Below are 22,800 nucleotides of genomic sequence, written 5' to 3'. Positions count from 1 at the left end.
AGCATATACCCTACCTCCATTGGCACAAAATCTGGTGCCTTATACTTCAGTCACCGTTGACAAATCCCTGACTGGCATGTTATCTTTCAGGACTCTCTCTTCAAGGTACACCTCCTCCTCCCTGTGGTGAGGTAAGAGCAGGTTTTGTCCGTAAGAGGATAGCCAGATTCTACTTCCCAAACATTATCTTTCTCATATACCTACATTTAATTTACTCCCACATAAATCTCGATTAAACAAATATTCTGTAAATGTCACTAAAAATCACAGAAAAAACTTAAAACATCTGAATGTTAGACACACAATCAAACCGATGACCGCCATATTATATCAGTTTTGAACTTCACCTCCCAGGGGGCACAAATACATACAGATTACAAAAAGCAAGGATCACTGACAGAACGTCAGAAAGTTTACCTATAGAAACTTACCTTCACAGTATTTTTGTCCTCTATATTATTGAAACAATATTTTGTCCACACAATATTTTTTTCTCCAAGATGTTGTCTGCCAACAAGAGCATAGGTCTCATGCGCCCATACACATAATACATGCATGGAAAAAACAACCAGAATATCACAAAACATGCTTACCAGAAAAAAATTCCTCTCCTTATGATCTACAAATCTCAAAAGCACCTAAAAGCACTCATCAGCCAAAGAAGCAGGCTGAGATTCACAAAGCAGGAGCACAAATACCCAGGTAAACTGCAAATCGAGGTTGGTGGAATTTTACGACGTTCAAGTGAATTTGAGAAACCAAAAAAATGTGACATTTGAAATCGAATTTCTACATTTGCAAATTAAGGGTCAGGCAGTGGTTTTGGGGTATTTCTTAGTTGGACCTAAAGTGGAAAAGTCCAGTTAGGCAGCCCTCCCCCCAAAAAATCTGTAATGAATTTGTAAGGTAATGGCTTTGTTACCGTAGAAAAATACTTCCTGATTTGGGAAACCTAAATGTACATGTCATATTTACACAAATAAACTTTCCACTTGGTGAAAATTCAGCAGGCGCACATTTTGCGCATTTTAGAATTCGAAGAAGTCTGTTAGTGTTGTAAGTTTTGAATATTCCTGGGATCCTTTGTAATCCACATTAAATCCAGCAAGTGGCTCCAAAAGCAGGATTAAACCTAAGGAAACCAGTTTCTGACCTGAAAAACCCTGTGCTTTGTCCTAAGGGAGTGGGTTTTTGACATGTGTTTTGTGACTTAGGGCCACAGACACAAAAAATAAATCCCCGATCTTTGTACTAGAGGAATGCACTGGTATCTATTAAAGGTTTTTTCATCTCCCCATTCCTCCTGTTCTTTTGGTGACTCCTGTTTCTGTTCCCTTGCAGATATTTGTGTGGCAGATGAAACTTCTCCCTATGCACAGATAGTGTAAAAGTTGCGAAATGCCTCGTGCATTTTTGTGCATGAACTAGCTAGGCAAATATAACGTAGCTGAACTTACCGCTAAGAGTGCTAAAAATGTGCACAACATCTGTGAAGTGATGAAGGGGAGGACGAGCTTGCATGGAAAAGCAAAGTCTTTCACACCTTAAATCTGCATGGGAATATGCAGCACGGGTTGCGCTGATGTCCTGTTATTATTATATTATTATTATAATTGCATTTGTTGAGCGCACAGCTACCCGGAGGTTTCCCGGCGCTAAAGCATACAGAAGATGAACAAGTTGAGAAGACTATGAGCATGCATGTTAAGTGTTGAAAAGCCAGGTCTTGATTCCTTTACGGAATGTCAGATAACAGACTTCAGAGCGCAAGAATTGAGGCATGGAGTTCCATAGGGAGGGTGCCAATAAGGCGAATGAGCGACCACCCATTTTGGCTCTGTTGACACGCGGGATCTGAAACTTGTTTTGTGTGGAAGATCTTAATGTGCGGGAGGGGACATATTGCTGAACCAAAGAGGACAAGTATTTCGGAGCTTTATCCATTTTAATGTGGTGCATTATACAGAGGGCTTTAAATTTGATTCGGCTCTCAATTCGCAGCCAGTGCAGCTTGCGCAGTTGGATGGTAGCCCAAGACCTGACAGGTAAGTTACAGATCAGGCGAACTGCCATGTTCTGAACCACCTGAAGTTTCTTTATTACCTCCTTACAGGCGCCCAGAAGTAGAATGTTCCCGTAGTCCATCCGTGAGATGACAAGGGCCTGGACCACGGTCCTCAGGGTGTCAGCTGGAAGCATCCATGTGATTTTTCTAAGCCACCTGATGATGGTAGTACAGGTGGCAGAGACCTTTACAACATGTTGCTTCAGTGACAGCTGGTTGTCAAGAAGAACCCCAAGGTTACGGGCTGTAGCTGAGGGGGTAGGGAAAGGGCCCATCTGAGGAGGCCAATGTTGCGGGCCCAGAGGGATGTATTTGGGCCGAATAGGAGCAGCTCTGTTTTGTCCCCATTAAGTTTTAGTTTATGTCTGTGCATCCAGTTGGAGATATGTTCCAGACCAGGTGCTCTGGTTGAGTGTCCAAATATGGACTCGTTGTTCTAAACACAGAAATTCCAAAAATGTGGTCAAGGCAGCAGTGTGCTGAGATGAAGTGTTTCATTCCTAAATCTTACACCAGCCCAGTCCCTCGTGGAGCAGGGCCAAGAATCCTTGTAAGGTGTACAAGCAAGTTATTTAACTGTAAAATAACTTTTAATTCAATGTGAACTGTGCGCACCAGTTGATAATGTAATTACATACTAATGCTTGTTAGGTGAGTGAGGGAAGTTGGTCTTAGTAAGATCTTGGTCTCACCAATAATAAATGATAATACCGCATCAGGCTAGTGTGCTTGGTTTGCCACATAACTGCCTTTGCGTCAGGCCTAGTCATTTATCTCCAGCTGGTTCTGTTCCTCTCATTGTTTTGCTATCACCAAACTTTCTGTACCCTCTTTCTTCTCTTTTCTGTTACTTCGATATTAAGTTCCCCATCAAGCTCTTTAGCTTGTTTTCCTTTCCACCCCCTCCCCTTTTACCCCTTTCCTTCTTCTGTTCAATCAATCAATCAATGAATTTGTAAAGCGCGCTACTTACCCGCTAGGGTCTCAAGGCGCTCGAGCTGCAGCTAGTGGTCGAAGAGCCAGGTCTTGAGCAGTCTTCTGAATACCGGGAGGTCTGTGGTCTGTCGTAGGAGGAGGGGGAGGGCGTTCCAGGTCTTGTCGGCGCGGTGGGAGAAGGATCTGCCCCCGAGGTGGTTTTGTGAATGCGTGGGACGGCAGCCAGGGAAAGGTCGGTGGAGCGGAGTCTCCTGTTGGGTACGTAGAAGGGGAGTCTGCTGTTGAGATAGGCTGGGCCGTTCTTGTGGAGTGCTTTGTGTGTGTGGATCATGAGTTTGAAAGTGATTCTTTTGTCGACGGGGAACCAGTGTAGGTCTCTCAGGTGAGGGGTGATGTGGTCTCTGCGTGGGACGTCTAGGACCAGGCGTGCGGAGGCGTTCTGGATTCTTTGGAGTCTGCTGATGAGTTTGGACGGGGCTCCGGCGTAGAGGGCGTTTCCGTAGACTAGTCGGCTGCTGACGAGGGCGCTGGTGACTGTTTTCCGTGTGTTTGTCGGGATCCATCTGTAGATCTTGTGGAGCATGCAGAGGGTGTGGAAGCATGAGGAGGAGACTGCTTTGACTTGGTTGGTCATGCTGAGCGTAGAGTCGAGGATGAACCCTAGGTTGCGTGCGTGGTTGTTCCTCTCAACTTTCGTCCAATATTCTTAACGCTTGTTTATTCTTCTTTTCTTCTTCTTCCAATCTCTTTTCTCTTAACATTATCATTCTCCTGCATTTTCTTCTACTTCCCACTTTGTTCTCTCATGCACTACAATTCACTAAATGCATTAACATTTTTGTCCAGATCAGTGCTTAACTTGAGCTGATGATTGCTGGTGGGGGCCAGCGGCACTAATGTTTTGTGACCTACACTTATTTTTCCTCGTCCGACATTTCCTGAGAGATAGAGTGGGAAAAATAAGGTAGAAAGGAGAAAGAGAAAGATGGAAAACCCTCATAAAGGGAGAATGTAGGAGCCTGTACAAGTAAAATGGAGGTAGTGGGTGTTTGCTAGTCGATTTAAAGAGGTATGAGGTGACATGTTATAACGCTAGCCCCGGGCTTCTGACAAGAGCTTCGGACACAGCCACTCATACTTTTACAAATGAATCACTTATCCAGACGAAAAGGAGCTATGTGAGCTTTCATGCTTCTAAGAACACACTGAAAGCCACACAAGGATGATATGTTGGTTTGAAGTAGGCTCGGGGAATGAGAAAAAAAAGAGGAAACAGAGACACTAGATGTCACCACTCTACCTGGTCACACAGCTGGGCACTTTGTTTGTTGGGACTTGCAGGACACATAAATACAAGAGGAAGTCTTTTTTGAGCCGATTGACTTTGCTATAGCACCTGATTTCTAAGATGATATAGGATATACCTTTAAGCAATATCCATTTCACCAACTCTGACTGATAATACTCTGTCTTCTAGAGCTTAAATACAGTTGCCAACTATGAAATTGTGAAAAGCGTATGGGTGTTACTTGTCTCAAACTACGAACAACTACCTTCAGTGGTATGTTAACTCACTGTGTTATTGAAATTATTGTAATGCTCCTGCTTCATCAACTGAAATATAAGCAATGTACATTGGTACTGTAGAATTCACTTCACAGTAAGGAATCACTTTTGAACACTTGTTAATACATTTAAATCATCTAACTATCCAAATCTGTAAATTGATGAGGGTCCTCTTGCTCCTCTCATAGAAATAAACGGAGGCACAACATAGCAGTTAATAATCCTCAAATAACTGCTGAAATAACTTTTGGAACTTGTAAAACACAAATAGTTTGCTACAATACTTTTTTTTATCTCCAGGTTAATCTTTCGTCGACTTACAATAAAAAATAACCGTCTGTGAATGTCAAACAAGGTCACAACTGCAGCAACTCTGTATATGGATTACTTAAAAACACTGTGGACCATGAGGAGCCTATACTTTGTCACTTCAAAGTGGCCACCACTGCTTTAAATCCCTCTGGAGTCCTAGGGCTTCATGGGACATGTAGTTTCCTTGACTGAAGTGGAGCATTTTTCATAGAATGTCCAGTGAAGATATGAACCCTTTCTCCAAGTGGTGAACAAAAACTCCATGCGCAGTGCAAACCTTTCCTGCTCTTGAATGCGCTTTCCTTCAGACAGTTTGGAATGCTGTATTTCTCAAGTTAAGCACGAGGATGTAAGTGCATGCCATGGATCAAGATATTTGCTCCGCTTTAGTGTTTCTGGATCCTGTTTTGGCTATGTTTGAGAAATTATTTTTAGACCCAGAAGTCCACAGATATAGACCTGCTCTGGGTTAAACCAACTGTCTGTGGCCACACTCTTCTCCAGAAAGTCCAGTGGCCAAGGGGTATTCCTCGAAACAGAACCATAATGCCCACCTATCCCACAGCTGGACTCTATAGGCGGTAAAGTCATCACCTCAGCCAATCTCTCCCCTTGCTCGGTGAATGCTATCTGCCTCCTAGGCTGCTGTGTCCACGCCCTGTGGAGCAAATTATTAATCATTTGCTGGTGCAGGGTCACCACTTCGCCACAGGTTCTTAACAAGTAAGGAGGATTCAACACTGGAGCGAAGTTCAAACCATAGGTCATTTATTAGTCATTCATGAATGGGTTCCCATCCAACGAGCACCATGGAGATACTCAAGGAGAGAGCACACTGAACGATAGTTACATGGGTTTTTATAGCAAGCGATCACAAACAAGGGACGCCCAGTGGTAAATAGAGCTTTGGGAAAAACACATAAATGAGGTAAGGCAAGAATGGACAGCCTCTGTGTCTTGTGCAATTGCTACATCCTAAGACTGAATAACAAGATATGCTATCTGAGTAGACTTTACTTCTGGATTAACCATTGCGTGAAAACCCTGTGCAGACCCCAGCTGTTCTTCTGTGCTGACTTTGCATTGTTACGCAGACTACAATGAGCCAATCTAGATTCTATACCAATGTTTTAATGCAAGTGCGGTGTCAAGGATAGAGCCAGGCTGAAAACAGGGCAGGGGTGAGAGTCCACGAATCACAGCTTAATTAAAAAACAAAAGAATCAGATTTTACATTTCCACAGCCTTGTGGTAACTAGTGAAACTTACGGTGATCAACCTGTCAGACTACAGGAAAGAGACATTTTCTGACTTGGTAGGCAGTGGTTTGTATATCTTCAATTAGATTCTGAAGTGCGGCCAGGATTCTGCATGCACCTTGGCTTGGTCGTCGGACTTGGCTATCACATTCCCATACCGCTCTGTCTTGTGTTCCACTGGCTTCTCAGGAGATGTTCAGGCACCCTCATGGACATGTTTTTCCGAGGGTAAGCAGCTATTTGGAAAGAAGGCCGACTCATCCCTGAAACACTTAAAAAATGCAGAGCTTTGACTTACTAACTGGGCATATTCTACCAAGCAAGACTGTGCCACTAAAAATAAGCTACTCCAAGGTGCGAACCTCACAGCAGGGCTAACACAGCATTTACATTTGCTCCAAATAGCCCAAGAGGTGTACCGCTTCCTTCAGGACAGGTATGAAACTAGAGACCTCCATCATCAACAGCACCAGATCCAGTCCTTCCACCATACTCTGCTGGCACTAAACATCTGACTCTTCACCCATACCATATTCTGGTTGGTTGGGAGGTCTCCTACTTTTTAATCAATGGATCATCTAACTATTCCTCTCCTCCTGACTGCCCCCCGCTCGACCAGACTGTGCTCTCCAGAACATGCCTCGATATTTGAGGCAGAAGTCCTCATCTTACTGAGCAAAGAGAGGTGGGGACTGTGGAAGATAAAGATAGAGTTTTACACCCTCTGCTTCCTGGTTAACAATAATGGCTAAGATCTGTGATTCATCCTCAACGTATGCCCTTTTAACCTTCTGATTTGGAAGGACATAATGAAGATGCTGTCCCAGACCAAAGTTCATCTGGCCTCAATGTCAGGAATTAGTGGGTGTACCTAGCCTTCCAGGATGCCTACTTCCATCTCCCAATCCTCCTAGTTCATTACTCAGGATTCACAGTAAGGGCCCAAAAATATCCGATCATAAGTAATCTTCAGATTAGAGTGTCCATACACTAATACCCCTACTACGGCACAGAACAAGAAGTGTTCTCAGTTTTGTGCCATAAAGTTCCCTCTGAATGGTTCCCAGGTGGAGGCCTACAGCTGCAGTTATTTTCCGGGCCTTCTGTGCACATTTCCAGTGACTGAGCGCAGCTGATTAGCAGATATTGGCTAAGGAGGATCTGTTACATCAGTTTTTGGCACTCAGCCAGTGACCACTACTTCCTCTCCCATGAAAGGGTGGACCTGCTTTCGCAGGAGGATGGTCAGGTCCTACATCCCAATTCTCTAATGCTGAATCTCCATGCGTGGTGATTGAGTATTGCTAGCTATTCTTCTACTTTCCTGCTGAGGTTGTGGAAATGATCTTGACTGCTAGAAAATCTGCTAAAAAATCCATTCATGAAGGTTGCTGCTCTAAAACTGTTAAGTGGTGCAAGTCTGAAGGTGTGAATCCTTTTCTATTGTCCTTGCCTCGCTCTCTCTGGTCCAGCAAGGTCTGGAGTATTTACACTGAAATTTATTTGGCTACTAGCCTCCATTTGTTGTCCTGACAAGCTGTCCTTAAATTAGATTTCCATTAGTATTTACATTTTCTAACAGATTCACTTTATTTGTTTCCAGATGGTGATAACCTAGGCCCCTGTAATCAATGAACATCATGTCATCTCGGTTTTCCTGCCTTTTGTGGTTTTCTACCCCTTTAAGTCAATACTCTGTACTTGCCCATCCTTCCCATCGTAGGTAGTTTCTGCCTTTCATTTGAGCCATTCTATTACTCTTCCATTGTTCTTCCCTACTCCCCATCCAACGAAGGAGGAACAGCTGCTATGTAGACTGGACCACAGGCATGCAATATTCTACCACAATGACCGCACTTGACAGGATAGAGACGATGATCACCTCTGTATGAGCTTCACAGGAACTACAAAGGGCAAGGCAGTGAACAAAATCACCATTTCCCATTGGGTCATGATCTGTGCCAGGACTGCTACACCTTACCCAAATAAAGGACTTTCATGGTCACTCCTCTCGGCCATCACTGCTTCCATACTTCTATCCATTGCTGTTTCGATTGCTTACATCTCCTCTCATTTCCTTACGGCCCATCAACACCCTCCAATTGAAAGCATTGTCATAGCCTTAATGAGCACATGTTCCACAGTGAAGAACAGAGGGATTATCTGTTTCTTGTTTGAGAGTAGAAATCTGCAGATGCCCTTGGTAGACTGGTGACTGTTAATCTCTTGTGAAGGATTTAGTCTCTGCTAACTTCAACTGCCTCAGTTGTAACCAGTCAGTTATACATGTTTGCTTTCTCCTTTTTCGCTGAAACTCTCTAAAAATGTACTTTGAGTTTCATCTTGTACCTTCCGTTTAACATTTATTGAGGATTTCTTTTTCCACCCGGCTTCATGAATTGATGATGCCCTGTTCCACTTTGTGATGAGTTGGTGGGCTTTGGCGTTTGTAATTTTTTGGGCAGATATTATCTGCCCCTGTTAATACACTTTCCATCAAAATATGAAGATTTTCCATCTCTCTTAAGGCCTGCTCCTAGCGTTCTGCTGGACTTACTGTTGATCTGGGTTTCCATGCTAAATATAAGCCTAATATTGGGTGCCTGATCCCATGACTTGTTTCGACCACTGTTTAATAACATTCTCTATTAATGTTTCTACTACAACCATAACTAAAATAGGCAAAAGACCTTGGAAGAATCTGTCTTTTCAAGAAATAGCCCCTGATATAAAAGATAATTTCTCAATAAATGAGGCTAAAGTTGGCATTTGTTCTCCTTCTAAGTTTTTAAAGGCCTTCAGATAGACGCTAGAAATTTTGTTAAACACTCTAACACGTCTTGAAAAAGTTTACTAATTCCATGTTTATTGAACTCTGTTGGGTTTTCACGATGCTTAAAGCAGAGGAAAAAAAACATCCAGGAGGATGTAGGCGAGCTAGCTTAGGTCATACAATGAGGCCAAATGCTGCTTCTGTTGACAATTACAGACAGCCGAAATGTTTGTGCTTTGACTTTGATGCTGCTATTAACTCGCTCATCTAATGAGCGGTACAAGACAGTACATGTCCTTGGGGTGTCCAAGGCGATAGGAAATGCGGCTATTCCCTCGCAAAAGTTAGTTGACATGCTCGCTTCTGTTATTTCTTCTATAAAGTCTACCTGCAAAGGCAACCCTGTTAACAAGCATTGGCATAGACAATAGGTCTCGCCTTTGGGACCTTATAAGTATTTAGTTATGCAGCACAATCTCCTTACTGCAACAATATTAACTGTTGCATGGCTTAACACTTATAAGGTCCCAAAGGCGAGACCTATTGGTTATGCCAATGCTTGTGAATTGTGTTCCAGGGCTGCCTGAATGATCCACGACTGATAATTAAAGGGAACAAAGACAGAAAAGTCACATTACAAAGAAATACATATTTTATGTAAACCCCAATTTAGTGTCAATTAGAGGCCTTTGCAGGTTCTTTACAAATGACTGGTATTTTTCTTTTTGATACCCTACTTTATATTTATTTTCATGAAATGCGTTCTCACACTATGGCAATAAAAGTAAAATCCAAATGTAAGAAATGGGCAGAGTGGGGGCCCAGGGGTTATGGAGACAAGAAATAAAAAATCAAAGCCTTGTTTAACAGTTTAAAAAGGTATGTAAATATGTAAATGGCCTGTCAAAGACCTGTGAAAAACTCGGGTGCCGGAGATAAGACTCCAGACATTGCTTCACTTTCAGTGGGAGGGGCTACAGAAAAGCTGTGGGGGTTGTCCAAATATGGCAGGTTTCCGAGGTTACTCGAACTGAAAACCACAAAAAACAATGTATTATTAATCAAGTAGGCGAAACCTAATGCATTACTAATGCTGTTTTTTTAGTGAGCTAAACAAGACAGGACAAAAACCGGGAGAGAATGTATGATTTTCAAATTGCACATATCACTGGGGGGCTAGCCCAGATATGTGTCTCCGCTGCTGAGGAGGGTTAGGTGTGACCGCTCAGGTGGGGCCAGACGTCCAAAGCTCCGCCCACTTCAAAGAAATCCGGATCGGATTGGTAATGCGGGCACTCGGGCAATGCCCGAGGGGCCGGTGTCCAGTTCCAGCTGTGGGCTGCTTTTTTGAGCGGTTTCTGGTTTGCTCAGATGCTGCCAGTGGGTGCCTGAGTGGCCTTTCAGCAGGCAGATGGGCGTCAATTACTTCCCTTTTATCAAAAGGCAGAGGTGTCACACCCTTTCTCTCGCTGGGGACGGCCCATTAACATATGCATATTGAGCGGGGGTAGGGTGCCGAAGCAAAAGTGGCCTCACTTGTATTCCGGTGTGTTTCACCAGTGTAAACTAATCAGTGCATTTTTTTTTTTACCACCCCCCTTTTTTTTTTATAAAACTTTGCTGAAGCAGTGTTTTGCAAGGCAACATGCAAATGTGGGCCACTTTTTTTCAGCGTGCCCGGGGTTAATTTCTAATCTCAATCCAACCCTGTAGGAAATCATTCTCCGGTGTGTGTGTATATGTTGTTAATAAAAGTGTCGCGATGAAGCACGTCTTCCACCTAGATAGTGGCTTATTAACTTCTCCTGCTCAGCTGAGGCATCACCTTCATGCAGTCGAGGGTGACAGACCTGTAGCCCAGGTGCCAGAGAAGCAGCGCGCACAGACGGGGCAGGTGAGGTGAGACTCTAAGCCAGGTCCGGTCCCATCGACGGACTGCACGTCCTGAGGGGTAATTATGCTGCGCCGCTCCTTGTCTTCTGCGCCTTCCTCAAGTTCATCGATGCAAACGGCTTCCGAGACCAGGCGCTAAGAATAATGGCTACGACCCCTGTGATCGACGGGTAGGTGAAGCACTTCTGAAACGTTGCAGGCACTCTTCCCCCCCCCCCCCTCTCCTCTCCTTCATCATTTGTGTTGCTTTTGTCACGAGGACTAGAGCATACACGTTTTAAGTCAACATTTTACATGAACACATTTGCACAAGAGCAATCTGGCAGAATGGGATGGTTAAAACATTCCAAAAAGTGCGGCACAACACTTTAGTTGTGTGATAGAGTTTATGTCAAAGAAGACGGCCCACGAGTAACTTTTGGTCACTAATAAAACATACATATGTTGCTCTTTTTAGCTGCTTAGGCATAATTAAATGAGGGAAACTGATTTCGAGGGAAACTGATTTCAAACTTGTTTGTCATATAGCACCTCGTACAGTACTTTTGTTATCCGAAGACACTGTAAATATTGGGTATTACTTAGTCTGAACTCTCTCCCATTTGAATGTGGATACAAATGTATTTCCTCTAATGTTTATGGGATGGGGACAGGAAACATAGATTAACACTCTGCTCCCTTTGTAACCTGGCTTACTTTCGGGGTGAACCATGTTTTCTCCATTCCTATTTTGCAAGGTGCAGAATGGTAAAAATGGATTTGCTCCATCTTTGTCTGAATGCAGAAATTTCCATTATATTTCTCTTGACACCACAGTGGTGTTAAGGGAATGCAAAGCACTGTTTTGCACAATGCACATTGTGAATGTAGTTGCCTTTATGGGTTGCGGAGAAGGAAGTGTCTGGGTCACTGATGGTTCCTATCAAGAACTCTGGTGCCTTCTCCAGTGAAAAGCTTTATTTGCCACAAGCACATCAAACCAAAATAGCTCATGGACGATCACGCTGAGCTACCGGAACTGCTCCATAAAATGCGAGCGTGGCTCATTTCAATACCGAAAGTTGCACAGATGAGTTATATTCTAAAGCACATCGACAGAACGACCACATTTTCGTTAATGAATGAATAAGGATGATGACTTAAGGGTGGCTCAAGGGTGGATGGAGAGAAAAGGGGGAAATGCCCTCCGTGGCAACTGTGCTTCCCGGGAACACCATATTAAATGAAGCGCGCGTCTCGCGTGGCAGCAGGGGGAGGGGGCCTGCGCGATTGCCATGCGGGAGCGTACGGCCATATGGTGCCGCGCCCTCCCGCAAGGAAATCGCCAGACGTGCACGCGTTGCCATTGCAAGCAATGCAACGCCTGCACGTCTTTGCCCCCAAAGCTGTGCCGATGGCATTAGCTCTCTCTCCTTTCTTGCCACTGTAATTTACTAGCTTATTATTTGATGGTTTGCCTTTTTCTTCTTGTGTTTGTTCCTCCCGAAGAGCATAGATTCTTTACCATGCTTTTGATTGGATGACTTTTAGCTTTACTCTACTCACATTCAGGGTACTACTTTCGTTCTTTTTCTTTAAGCCCTCCTTGAGAGCGCACGTTTTCTTGCTCTCACTCATGCTACCACCCCCCCTCAAAACCTTCTACCCGCATCCCAAACTTTCCACTTTGTCCATTGTTTCCCCTACCCATGCAGTTATTTATCTCCCCACTCTCCCCGTTTAAAGCTCCTTCACTGCTCCCCATCCCACTTTCATTTGCTTCCACCCTGCCTACATGATCTTTGCTCTCATTTGCCCTGCCACACCCCTCTTTTCCTCTCTTCCACACCAGCAGCTCTGTGTGTTGCTTTGCTACTCCTCTCCCCACCCGGCTCTATTTTATACTCCCCCCCCCCCCCCCCCCGGCTCTATTTTATACTCCCCCCCCCTCCCCCCCCCTATCCATCCCTGTTGGTTCCCTCCACTCTGTTGCTCCCTCATCCTTCAGGGGCATTTCAGTTACTTTCTGTGCACGGCCTGCCAGCTGCCTTGTGCTGTCGTGTGCTTCACCGCAGTAGAAGTATTTTTGCAGCATTAGCGTAATTTATTTTTTATTAAGGAAATAGCCCCTGCATCATTATGAAATTAAATGCATGCATGTTAAAGCTTGCTCACTCTTACAGAACTACGCGAGTGAAAACTTCACCTCATCATCGCACCTTTTCTTTGGCGATGCTGTGCAAATTCCATTGTAATACTTCATGCACATAGAAGAATTGTAACAGAAACATTTCAGACGTTCTGCTGACGGATATCAAACAGGATGAGGAAAGGAAAGAGCAGAGAGTGATTCATGAGCAAGGGTGGGTTACATGTGCTCAACAGTGGTATGTATTGCTTTGTGTGTCCTGAGACTCCTACTGCCCAAGGAGCAATCCGAACTGAGCTGCATCAAGGCATCTAAGGGAACATCCGATCAATGCACCCCATGCATCAGGCCCTAGTAGCGTCACAACTGCTACTACAACATTTCTCTTAGAGAAGACACATTTTAGATCGTACTACTCTAAGTTTGACAAGCTTAGAGTATTTCAAGCTGTAGGAAAATGCATAGTTTGGGAAACCCCTGTGTAATAATGAATGACGTTGTTGTAAAACATGGGTCACAATCGTAGGGTATTACGACGAACACGGTTAACTTTTGCTCCTCTCACTGTGTCTAGCAGACTTTGACCTGGCCCTAAACTAGTTTAAAATGTTTAGGTTGAATTTGTGGTTTGGCCATATCCCAAGTGTGCTATATGCTGATGATATGTTTGTGCTAGATTGTATCCCAAGAAGCTGCATCATTCGTAAATACATTACATATTTTAAATGTTAAATACATTAGACAGATTCCACAAATTAGCAATAAAGTAAACATAAATGTAGATCATGGTCTGTTTAAAAAGCAAAATACTGGAAATCTGAAGGCTGGAAAAAGACAAATTAAATGTTTTCTGTAAATAAACTGTGGATAGTGATAGATGATCACATGCAGTAGATCCGGCTAGTTGCAAAAAGCAGCAGTGTAGTGCAAGCACAGTAGTGGTATGCATTTGTTTCAATTAAACCCATCAATGTCATACGCTTTTGTTGGTGTGTTAGCTATGATTGTGTGTGGTCTAGCACGTGGGCGTACAGTTTGGTGTTTCGCCCAACTGGAGGTCTGAACAAGGAAATCATTTGCTCCATTGCAGGCAGGTCACTAGAATCACCCTCTGTAAGAGGAACAATGTTGAATTATCGCCGAAGGGTTAGTGATACATGCACCTGACCAATTGATTACAGGCTTCATTCAAGAACCACTTGCTGTTAGGAAATGTGAGTTTAAGATATGCAACCGTCAGAACTACTAGTGGCAATGGACCTCTGAAGCATTTCAGTCTGAGTGATGAACCCACGTTTAAAAATCTTAATGAAGAGAGACGTGCAGTGTCATAAAGAATACTACAAACAATATCCATCAGTGCCTTAAAAAAAGTCGCTCTTTAAGATATGCAGCAGAGCTCCACTGCTCAAAATCATGAAGAGACCTATTAAGAGTTTCATTTTAATAAATCCCTGGTTTTGGGCAGCTGCGGTAGCCCTACAGGTAGTGCAAGGTCGTAGAATACCTAGGTGCTGCATTCATAAGATTGGAACAGTTAACCATATGAATCCGATTTTAGAGGATACCCCAAGGGGGGGTGAAGGGGGGTGGAGACACTAGAAATTGTCCCCTCAAATAATATGCGTCACATTAAATGGGGTAAATTTATTGAGAATACCACGAAATTAGAGGCACTTAAATTTGAGGTGGTTAGTGAGTTAGCCCTTTTGACACCACAAATCCGTAGTTTGGACTTCCCTAAAATTATGCTAGAGACACACTCAAAGCTTTTTTCTAGACTAAAAGCCTTTTTTAGCAAAACCGCAAGAATGGTTAATGGAGGGAACAGGTTGTACACGGCCAGTTGGTATAACGAAGTATGTAAGTTAGCCCGTAGGAACCTGAGTGTGGAACACAGGTCGAAAAATCCCTGTAGAGTAAGAGAGGCAAGGGACCTATACAGACGCACACAAAGTGCTGCGAAAAGACAATGGGATGAAGACAGATGGCGGGATCTGAAGTCTGCATGCTCTGCAAAAGATTCTAAGAAGTTCTGGGGAGGAATAGCTGAACCCCCGCAAAATAACGTTGCTAAATCCGAGTGGGTGGACTTCTTTAAACCTCAATATGCCTGTAGAGAAACGGAAGGAGTTCCTCTACCGGCACCACCCATTGTTTATCATTCCCAGCTTTTTACCTTAAAGGATGTGAGTATAGCGCTAGATTGCGTAACAAATGGTAGAGCCCCGGGCATGGACGGCATTCCTGCCGATGTTTTTCTAAGTGACAGGTTGACTTGGTGCCAATATTTTTTATTACTAGCTAATGCAGTGGCAATGGGTGCTCCTATTCCTTCTTCTTGGAAAGGAGCTAAAATTATACCAGTTTATAAAAAGGGTGATAAATCCCTCCCAAGTAACTATAGACCAATCAGTCTAATAGACTCAGCCCAAAAACGTATTGGTCGATTAGTCCAAAATAAAAATATGGGTAGAGGAACACAATGTCTTATCCCCATTTCAAGCTGGCTTTCGTCCCAGCACCAGCTCGGTAGATCAGGTTTTTTATTTCATTGCATTATATTTAGGGCTCCCGGTTTTATGGTATTTATTTTTTTGCCATTTCCGTCTGTATTAATCCATATTTATTTTTTGGGCATTTTTTCTGTATTTATCCACATTTATTTTTGCCACAAGCAAAAGACGACGCTACAGCTAGTATTTTTCCACATTTATTTAAATTGACAATGCACACTTGCGCTCACTTAAACTAGCGATTTGTTGTGGCTTTAGCAGTGCTTTAAACGGTCCGGTACTGAGTAATTTGAAAAGGAGAATACCTGTGCTTCTCAGTTCTACTATGAAAACACTTTAAGATAGTGTACTAGCACTTATCAGGAGCAAACATGTGCCAGCTTCTGTATTTCCATCTAAAGCCAGCTAGAAAATGTTGCATTCAAGTTTTTTTTAAAAATAGGTTGTGTTTAGTCAGCCCCAGTTTTAAAATGAAAACAAAAGTGTTGATGTAACATGACAGGCCTGTTTACAGACCAGCATTACTGATACAGACTTACATTACTAACAGCTGTATTTCACTTAACATACCAAGCTTATGTATAAATATTTGTTATACACACATGCATGTCATTTAACATAACAAGCCTGTGTACAGGCTTAAGTTACTAACACAGGTGCCATAGCATGTCAGATCAGTAGTATATAGTGATACCTTCACTTCAACTCTGGCCTTAATTTTGACAGCTCCGGCCAGGAATCCTGGCCTTAAAAAGTGATGGGTCTAGTCTTAATTATGACAGGCCTAGTCTTAAACTCCTGGCCGGAAATTTGACAGCTCTGGCTGGAAACCCTGGCCTTAAATTTAACAGGGCCTGGGCGCAGGCTGTTGGCCTTGAACAGGCCTGGCCTTAAAAGGGGGGTGACATGTGGGGATATTCCCAAGAAGTAACAGGCTGCAAAACATGTGGTAATTGTGTACATGTTTTAAAAGTGCATATGAAAGTGCGTGCAGGCTGGAAATGTCTGTGCATGTTTAAAACTGGGTGTTGCAGACAGCTGCAGGCTGAACAGCTGCTGAACAGGCCTGAGTCCCCAACCCTGTGTGTTGGGAGATGTTTTTTTATGTTTGAAAAAAAAAAAGGGGAGCTTTTAAATTGTAGCTGTTGGGAAACCCATAGTGTGTTTTAAAAAGCACAAGCCATGTTCAGCCACCCTGAGCTTTGAGATGTTGAAAAAGACAGATGTCATGGCAAGGTTTCCCCATGAGAACCTGAAATAGGATGCTAAGTGCTCGGCCGTAATTCACACACCTCCAAAGCCCCAGGGTCGAAACTGGACATGCTGGCCGGAATTGTGACAGTTTAGGCCACGACTTGATGACTCTGGCTGGAAAGATGACATGTGATGGGTTTAGTGATGGGCCAAAGGTCGGTTCCAGGGGGTCTCTACTTCCCAAGATAAGCCATTTTAAAATATGGCCCCAAGCACCCTACTCTTCCCCAAGATAAGCCATGAATGTAAGTAACAGATGTATACAGCGTAAACGGTGCAAGGTGAAAAAGACAGATGTCATGGCAAGTCTTCCCATGAGAACCTGAAGCAGAAGGTTAAGTGCTCTGACGTAATTCACACACCTCCAAAGCCCCAGGGTCGAAACTGGACATGCTGGCCGGAATTGTGACAGTTTAGGCCAGGACTTGATGACTCTGGCTGGAAAGATGACATGTGATGGGTTTAGTGATGGGGCAAAGGTCGGTTCCCGGGGGTCTCTCTTCCCCAAGATAAGCCATGAATGTAAGTAACAGATGTATACAGCGTAAACTGTGCAAGCATAGAAAAAAAGTTCCCATCCAAAGACCCCAAGACATTGTTCTAAACCCCCTCAAGTCATAAGGGGTGTGGGGGCTTCTAATTAGCATGCATGGACAGGTATAAAAAGGCCCCTCATGGAACACTGTCAAACACCCATTCAAAAAACTTCTGGGAGCAACTGCTGTGGATTGCTTTTTTTTTTTTTTTTTTTTTTTTTGTTGCACTTTGAGTATTTCTTCACCAACAAGCCCTTCAACACCCTTGGGGAGCAAGTGGACTGTCTTGGAGTCACAGCGCCAACCCTTGGAACTTAAAGGCAAGAATGGACCCGAGCAACTTTTCCCAGATTGACGCCGCCTGTGAACATGTAGAGAAGGTAAATAAAGCATGGGCGCAAGGATGTATGTTTATGTGGTGTTAAAAGTATACAAAACTGTAGTTTTGAAAATGCTAAAGAGTACTTTGTAAACTGTTAATGTTTAAGGCGATGTGTTGTGTTTAATGTGAATAAAGGTGCCAATGAAGTTTTTTACAAGACGTGAAATGTAAATGTATTTAAAATGAATAAAGGCTGTGTTGAAGGTTTGAGTTTAAAGCTATGTGTGTAGACAATTAATGTTAATAGGGGTGGTGTTGTGGGGGATGGCGCAGAGTTTGCAGGCGTTTTTTTATTTAAGGGCATAATGTTGTAGGTCTTAGGAGGGTACATGCAGAGGGGAAACGTGCATTTTACAGTTCATAGAAACATTTAACTACACTGTAACGGTACCATAGGGGCTTTAAATAATATACATGGCATATAATTAAAAATAAATAATGCCTTGTTGCACTCACCAAACCGCTGTAGAGAGTTGGAGGGGTCCAGGGGGGCTCCGGGGGTCCTTGCTGCTCCTTGGTGGGGTCCTGAGGGCCTTGTATTTAAAAAATAAATAAACCCCGGGGGCCAGTTGTCGAGGGGGGGCTCCTGGTGGGTCGCCATAGTCCTTTGGGGTGTTATGGGGCTGTCTCTGGGTGTCCTGGGGGTCTCTGGGTCCCTAGTGCAGCGTTATTTTTAAAACAATGCCCCGAGACCGCTTCACCATGGCGCTGCTCGGGGTGCCGGTCTCCCGGTGTCCCAGGGCCTCCGTGGCCGTTCTTATTTAAAATAAAATGCCCCGAGACCGCTTCACCATGGTGCTGCTCGGGGGCTCTAGGGGGCGGGCTCCGGGTGCCCGGTGGGGCTCCGGAGCCCGTGTGCATAATTGGGCCGTTTTTTAAAATATATCCCCGAGCCCGCTTGCATCGGGGCGCTGCTCGGGGGACTCTGGGGGGCGGACTCCGGTGTCCTTGGTGCTGTGAGGGGTCCTGTGGGCATTTTCCCACGGCCCCACGTGGATCCAGCAGCGGCAGCATGGCGGCGTGAGCTTCTCCGGGGCTGCAGGGTTAGGGCCGCCCCCACCAGTGATGAGCTGGTGACATCACTGAAGGGGCGGGCCGAGCCTGCAGGCCCGGTGTGTGTTTTTTTATTTTATTTATTGAGAGATAGCGCGAACACGAAGGTGTTAGAGCGCTTCACAATAGGAACAGAACTGCTACATGAGAACATTACAAGTGAGCAAAATACAAAGGCAAACTTTACATTAAATGAAGCAAAATTACAATTGTGCGCCAACAGAGTATAAGAGGTAGTAAACGGTGCATTACAAAAGTGACAATCGTGAGTCAACAAAATACAAGAGGTAGCAAACGATGCATTGCAGGCGGAAAAAGTGACGTGTGCAGGTTACAAAAAGCGTACAAAATAAAATATAGAGGTATAATACTGCAATATATGTGAGACTGAGAGTTAGCATTGGAATGTGTCAAAGCGCTTTACACAAGAGCCTTATGTAAAACATAAGGTCTAAGAATTACAGGTGTTACATAAAAAATACAAACAGAAAAAAATACTGGTTGTTAGCGCAAATTACAAGAGCAGGCGATAAGTTACATGGACAAAAAAATTCAATGGTGAGTAAACAAAATACAGGCGTTATCAAACGGGGCATTACATGAGGAAAAAAAAGTGCAATGTGTGCAGGTTACAGGTAGAGGTATAATACTGCAATACGTGGTAGACAATGTGGCGTAATCAAGAGGGGCGCAAGCAGGGTGTTACAAGAGAAAAGAGGCGTGTACATGTTACAAAAGAGTGCCCAGCACTTAGGCGCAATGGTCGCAAGGTAGGATGTTGGTGGTACATTAAGTCATGTACCCAGAATTACAGGATATGGCGTAGGGTGCTTCTATTTATTTTAAAATGTTTGCTAACGCTATCCCCAAGGGTGCATAACTATTACAATACATGCTTTGCCGCTGTAAGCGTTTACTAAAACCGTTTTTATTTCTTTTTTTAATTTAATGTTTAATACAGATGCAAGACCCTGCAAATGCAACCGTCACCAATGTGCCCCCGGCGCTGGACCCAGCTGTAATAACTAGCAACGCTGGTCACCTGTCGACCCCACAGCCAGGTATATATATATATATATATATATATATTTAGAGTTATGTAGTTCTACGTAGTTTTGTACACCAGTCTCTCAGAAGTTCTCTTTTTCTAATGGGCTCTCATGTATGTATGCTTTTACAGCTTATGACCCTGACCTACAACAAGCTTTTGACGAGCTTATGGAGTACATCGAGGCTCAAGACGCTCTGAACAGTGTGCAAAACACTTCAGTTCCTACATGTAATTAAAAAGCCCCTGTTATTTTAAACTGTCTAAGACGCTGGGGAGTTGGAGGGGTAGGCCACAGTCCTGACCCTGATGGTGTATAGTGGGACTCCTCAGAAATATGACTAAGGCGGGGTATTATTTTTTCTTTACAGGCACCCCCACGTTATGCCCGAACGGCGTCGAGGTACAAGAGGCATCGCGAGAATCAAAAGAAAGCCCTTTGAAGAGGAAAGCTTTACCTTCTAAAGTGGGACCACCGTCAAAGAAAGGAGTTGCAAAAAGACCTCTATCAGGTGTGTTTGTTACAAAGGGTGTGAAAAGTACTATCGGTGTTACAGACTCTCAAGCAGAAGGGTACAACGACTTGTAGCAAGGCCTATATAAAAAGGCGGCGGTGTAGAACTTAGGATTGTGTGTGTGTGTGTGTGTTCTTTTTATACTTTCTCTAACATATATATTTTTTCTGTTTATATTTTAGAAGCGGCTCAGAAACATGCTGCTGAAGAGAGGTCGGCGCAGCCCTTAAGGGACATAACAGCAACCGTCCAGAACAACAGAAGCGCTACAAAAGGTGTGAGTAGGCGTGTACGCCACGAAAAAGTCTCCGCGCACTACACACCAAACATGATGAACAATCCTCTACACCAATCTATTCTGCACAGGGGTGGAGTCAGCACTGGCGGAGTCTTGACAAACACAGATAACACAGGGCAGGGTCTGTGTAAAACAGCTACAGTGGGTCTGGGCCCTCTCAGCGTATCAAAAGGGAAAGGTGTCTCAATCACTGCCGCCCTTAAGAAGAAACATAAGGACTCAGAGAACCTTCCCAACCCTTTAAAACGTGTGAAGTCCTCCAAGGTATTCACAGAGCCCCAAGCAGAACCCTTAAACTTAAAGAAGACGGCTCCGATGCTCCCAGAGGTCCAGGCAAAGCCCTTAAGCCCCGAGAAGAAGAAACCTAGGACCCCTGAACCCCATGATAGCCCCTTAGACCTATCTGTAAAAAAGACTGTGAAACCTTTGAATGAGGCCTATACACCCGTGAGCCCCAAGGAGGCGGTAGTTGTAGCTGTGGATGTAGAAGAGATGGCGCCGCCACAGCCCCCTAAAACATCGCGCCTCTCAAGAAAACATCTGAAGCTGAAACCGGGGGTCCCTAAGCTACAGATAGCAGCGTCCCTCAGCAACCATAATGCAACGCTGGATCCATCCAGCATCCTGAAACCCCAGACAGTACCAAATAAAATAACTGTACATGTAGAGGTACACGCCCCTGAGCAGCCCCCAAAGCCGGTTGTAAGTGTTCAGGCACAGCCTAGGGTCTCAACGGGTAATAACACGCAACCCCTAGAAGGGCCTTCTATCGTGAACACCCCAGCTCTTGAGCTGATTAGGGGGGGTGGTAGACAGCCTAGGTAGAACCCCTGAAGCGGTGTCCCAGGGGTCTTTGAGCACAGCGGGTTTACAGAACCCAGCTAACAGGTCAGCACACCCTGACACAGGCATTTCAGCTAGGACCCCTGATTATAACGACAGCTCCTCACAATCCTCATACCCATTGTCCCCTAGTACCCCTCCGGGGGCATACGACCCCACCAGCCCTGCTGCCAGCCCCGCGTCCAGCCCAGCTGCCAGCCCCGTGTACAGTCCCGTGTCCAGTCCCGCGTCCAGCCCACCTGCCAGCCCCGTGTACAGGCCTGTGTCCAGCCCCGCTGCCAGCCACGTGTACAGTCCCGGGTCCAGCCCCGCGGCCGTCGTAAGCCCCACACAGCCCTCAGCAATAAGTGTGGATGACAAGACCACGGGGGCCCAGGGGGTACAGCCGCTTTTTCCATACAAAGTTTGCAATGTTCCATTCCTGTCCGCACCAGGGCGTTCGCCGGGGGGTCCTATTTCTAGAACACTATCGGAACAGGCTTTACAGAATGGTGCTAAGGCTGTTAGCAGTATAGATGGTCCTAAGACGTTGCAGCCATTTATAATGCCTCGCAAGGTGGGGCCCTCTAAGCAGGCGCAAGAGGGGTCTGTAAACACATATGAGGTATTTGCGGGTCATGTAAAAGAGATGCAGATGGCTGTTCGAAAACTAAAACGCCAGGCGCTCGCCGCAAACCTAAAATGGGTGGTGGGGGTGAACAAGCCCCTGTACACAAGTATGGCCCATCAGAAGATCGTGGAAAGGGTTGGGGTGTGTAAAAAAGTGATCATCCAGGAGTGTCAGGCGGCTGTGGCAGACATACATGCTATACGGGCGTGACTATGGCAACACCGGCCCCTAAAGACCCCCACAGCCAGTGGTGCTCATAAGAGGCCCCCAAAATATACCCGTAAGGTCCAGAGGTTAGTGACAAAGTCTGCACGCTTCTTAAGACTGCTCAAGCAGCGTACATCTGATGCCTCACAACCCTTCAAACAAGAAACATCTGTTTCCCTCGACCCCTTCAAACAAGGGCCCATAGTTTCAAGAACAGCTCCTGAAACATATAAACCAACACTTTACCGCCGACAATACATAGGTGCAGGGTCAAACATACCGAGGGTCGGCCATTTGAAGGGGGTAGGGGGGCGGACTTTAAAACTCCAAACACAGCAACATTCAGAAGGACCTAGGGGTGGAACTGTAGCAGCGGCCTCCATGAACAAGGCGTACAATGACACCAACCAACCTGTTCAGATAGGCTGGGGCATGGTATCTCGAAAAGCCTGGGGTCGTAAAAGAAAAAAAAAGTGGCTTAATAGTACAAAGCAACGCAGGCGCTTAATAAATAAGCTGAAGAAGGCTAGAATATGCGCTACCCGCAGGTTTACAAGGACTCCTGAGACAGGTCCCACCAGGACCCCCCAAAATGACACAACAGAG

At 44.7% G+C, this 22,800-nt stretch overlaps 2 protein-coding genes across 6 annotated transcripts in view; both read left to right on the top strand.

Annotated features, from left to right (window-relative positions):
* The window catches only part of KIAA1210 (KIAA1210 ortholog), a 608,938-nt gene that overhangs the window by 492,831 nt on the left and 93,307 nt on the right, over nucleotides 1-22,800 (top strand). The window lies entirely within an intron of this gene.
* On the top strand, nucleotides 16,195-22,197 carry LOC144826863 (uncharacterized). The gene is made up of 6 exons (XM_078685326.1): nucleotides 16,195-17,618; nucleotides 19,635-19,734; nucleotides 19,854-19,952; nucleotides 20,093-20,233; nucleotides 20,419-21,355; nucleotides 21,510-22,197. Exons 1-6 carry the CDS (start codon nucleotides 17,565-17,567, stop codon nucleotides 22,195-22,197), a joined length of 2,019 nt encoding a protein of 672 aa, XP_078541452.1. The 5' UTR covers nucleotides 16,195-17,564.

The sequence above is a fragment of the Lissotriton helveticus genome, chromosome 4_1 (genome assembly GCF_964261635.1).
Source record: "Lissotriton helveticus chromosome 4_1, aLisHel1.1, whole genome shotgun sequence".
Lineage (NCBI taxonomy): Eukaryota > Metazoa > Chordata > Amphibia > Caudata > Salamandridae > Lissotriton > Lissotriton helveticus.
The sequence above is the reverse complement of the archived record's forward strand: the minus strand, read 5'-3'. Positions and strand labels throughout refer to the sequence as shown.

Excerpts from the sequence above, each read along its gene's own strand:
- LOC144826863 (XM_078685326.1), top strand. The coding sequence starts at position 17,565 with ATGGACCCGAGCAACTTTTCCCAGATTGACGCCGCCTGTGAACATGTA. Across the intron at positions 17,619-19,634 it reads CCTGTGAACATGTAGAGAAG|ATGCAAGACCCTGCAAATGC; the intron begins GTAAATAAAGCA and ends TGTTTAATACAG. Across the intron at positions 19,953-20,092 it reads AAACACTTCAGTTCCTACAT|GCACCCCCACGTTATGCCCG; the intron begins GTAATTAAAAAG and ends TTTTCTTTACAG.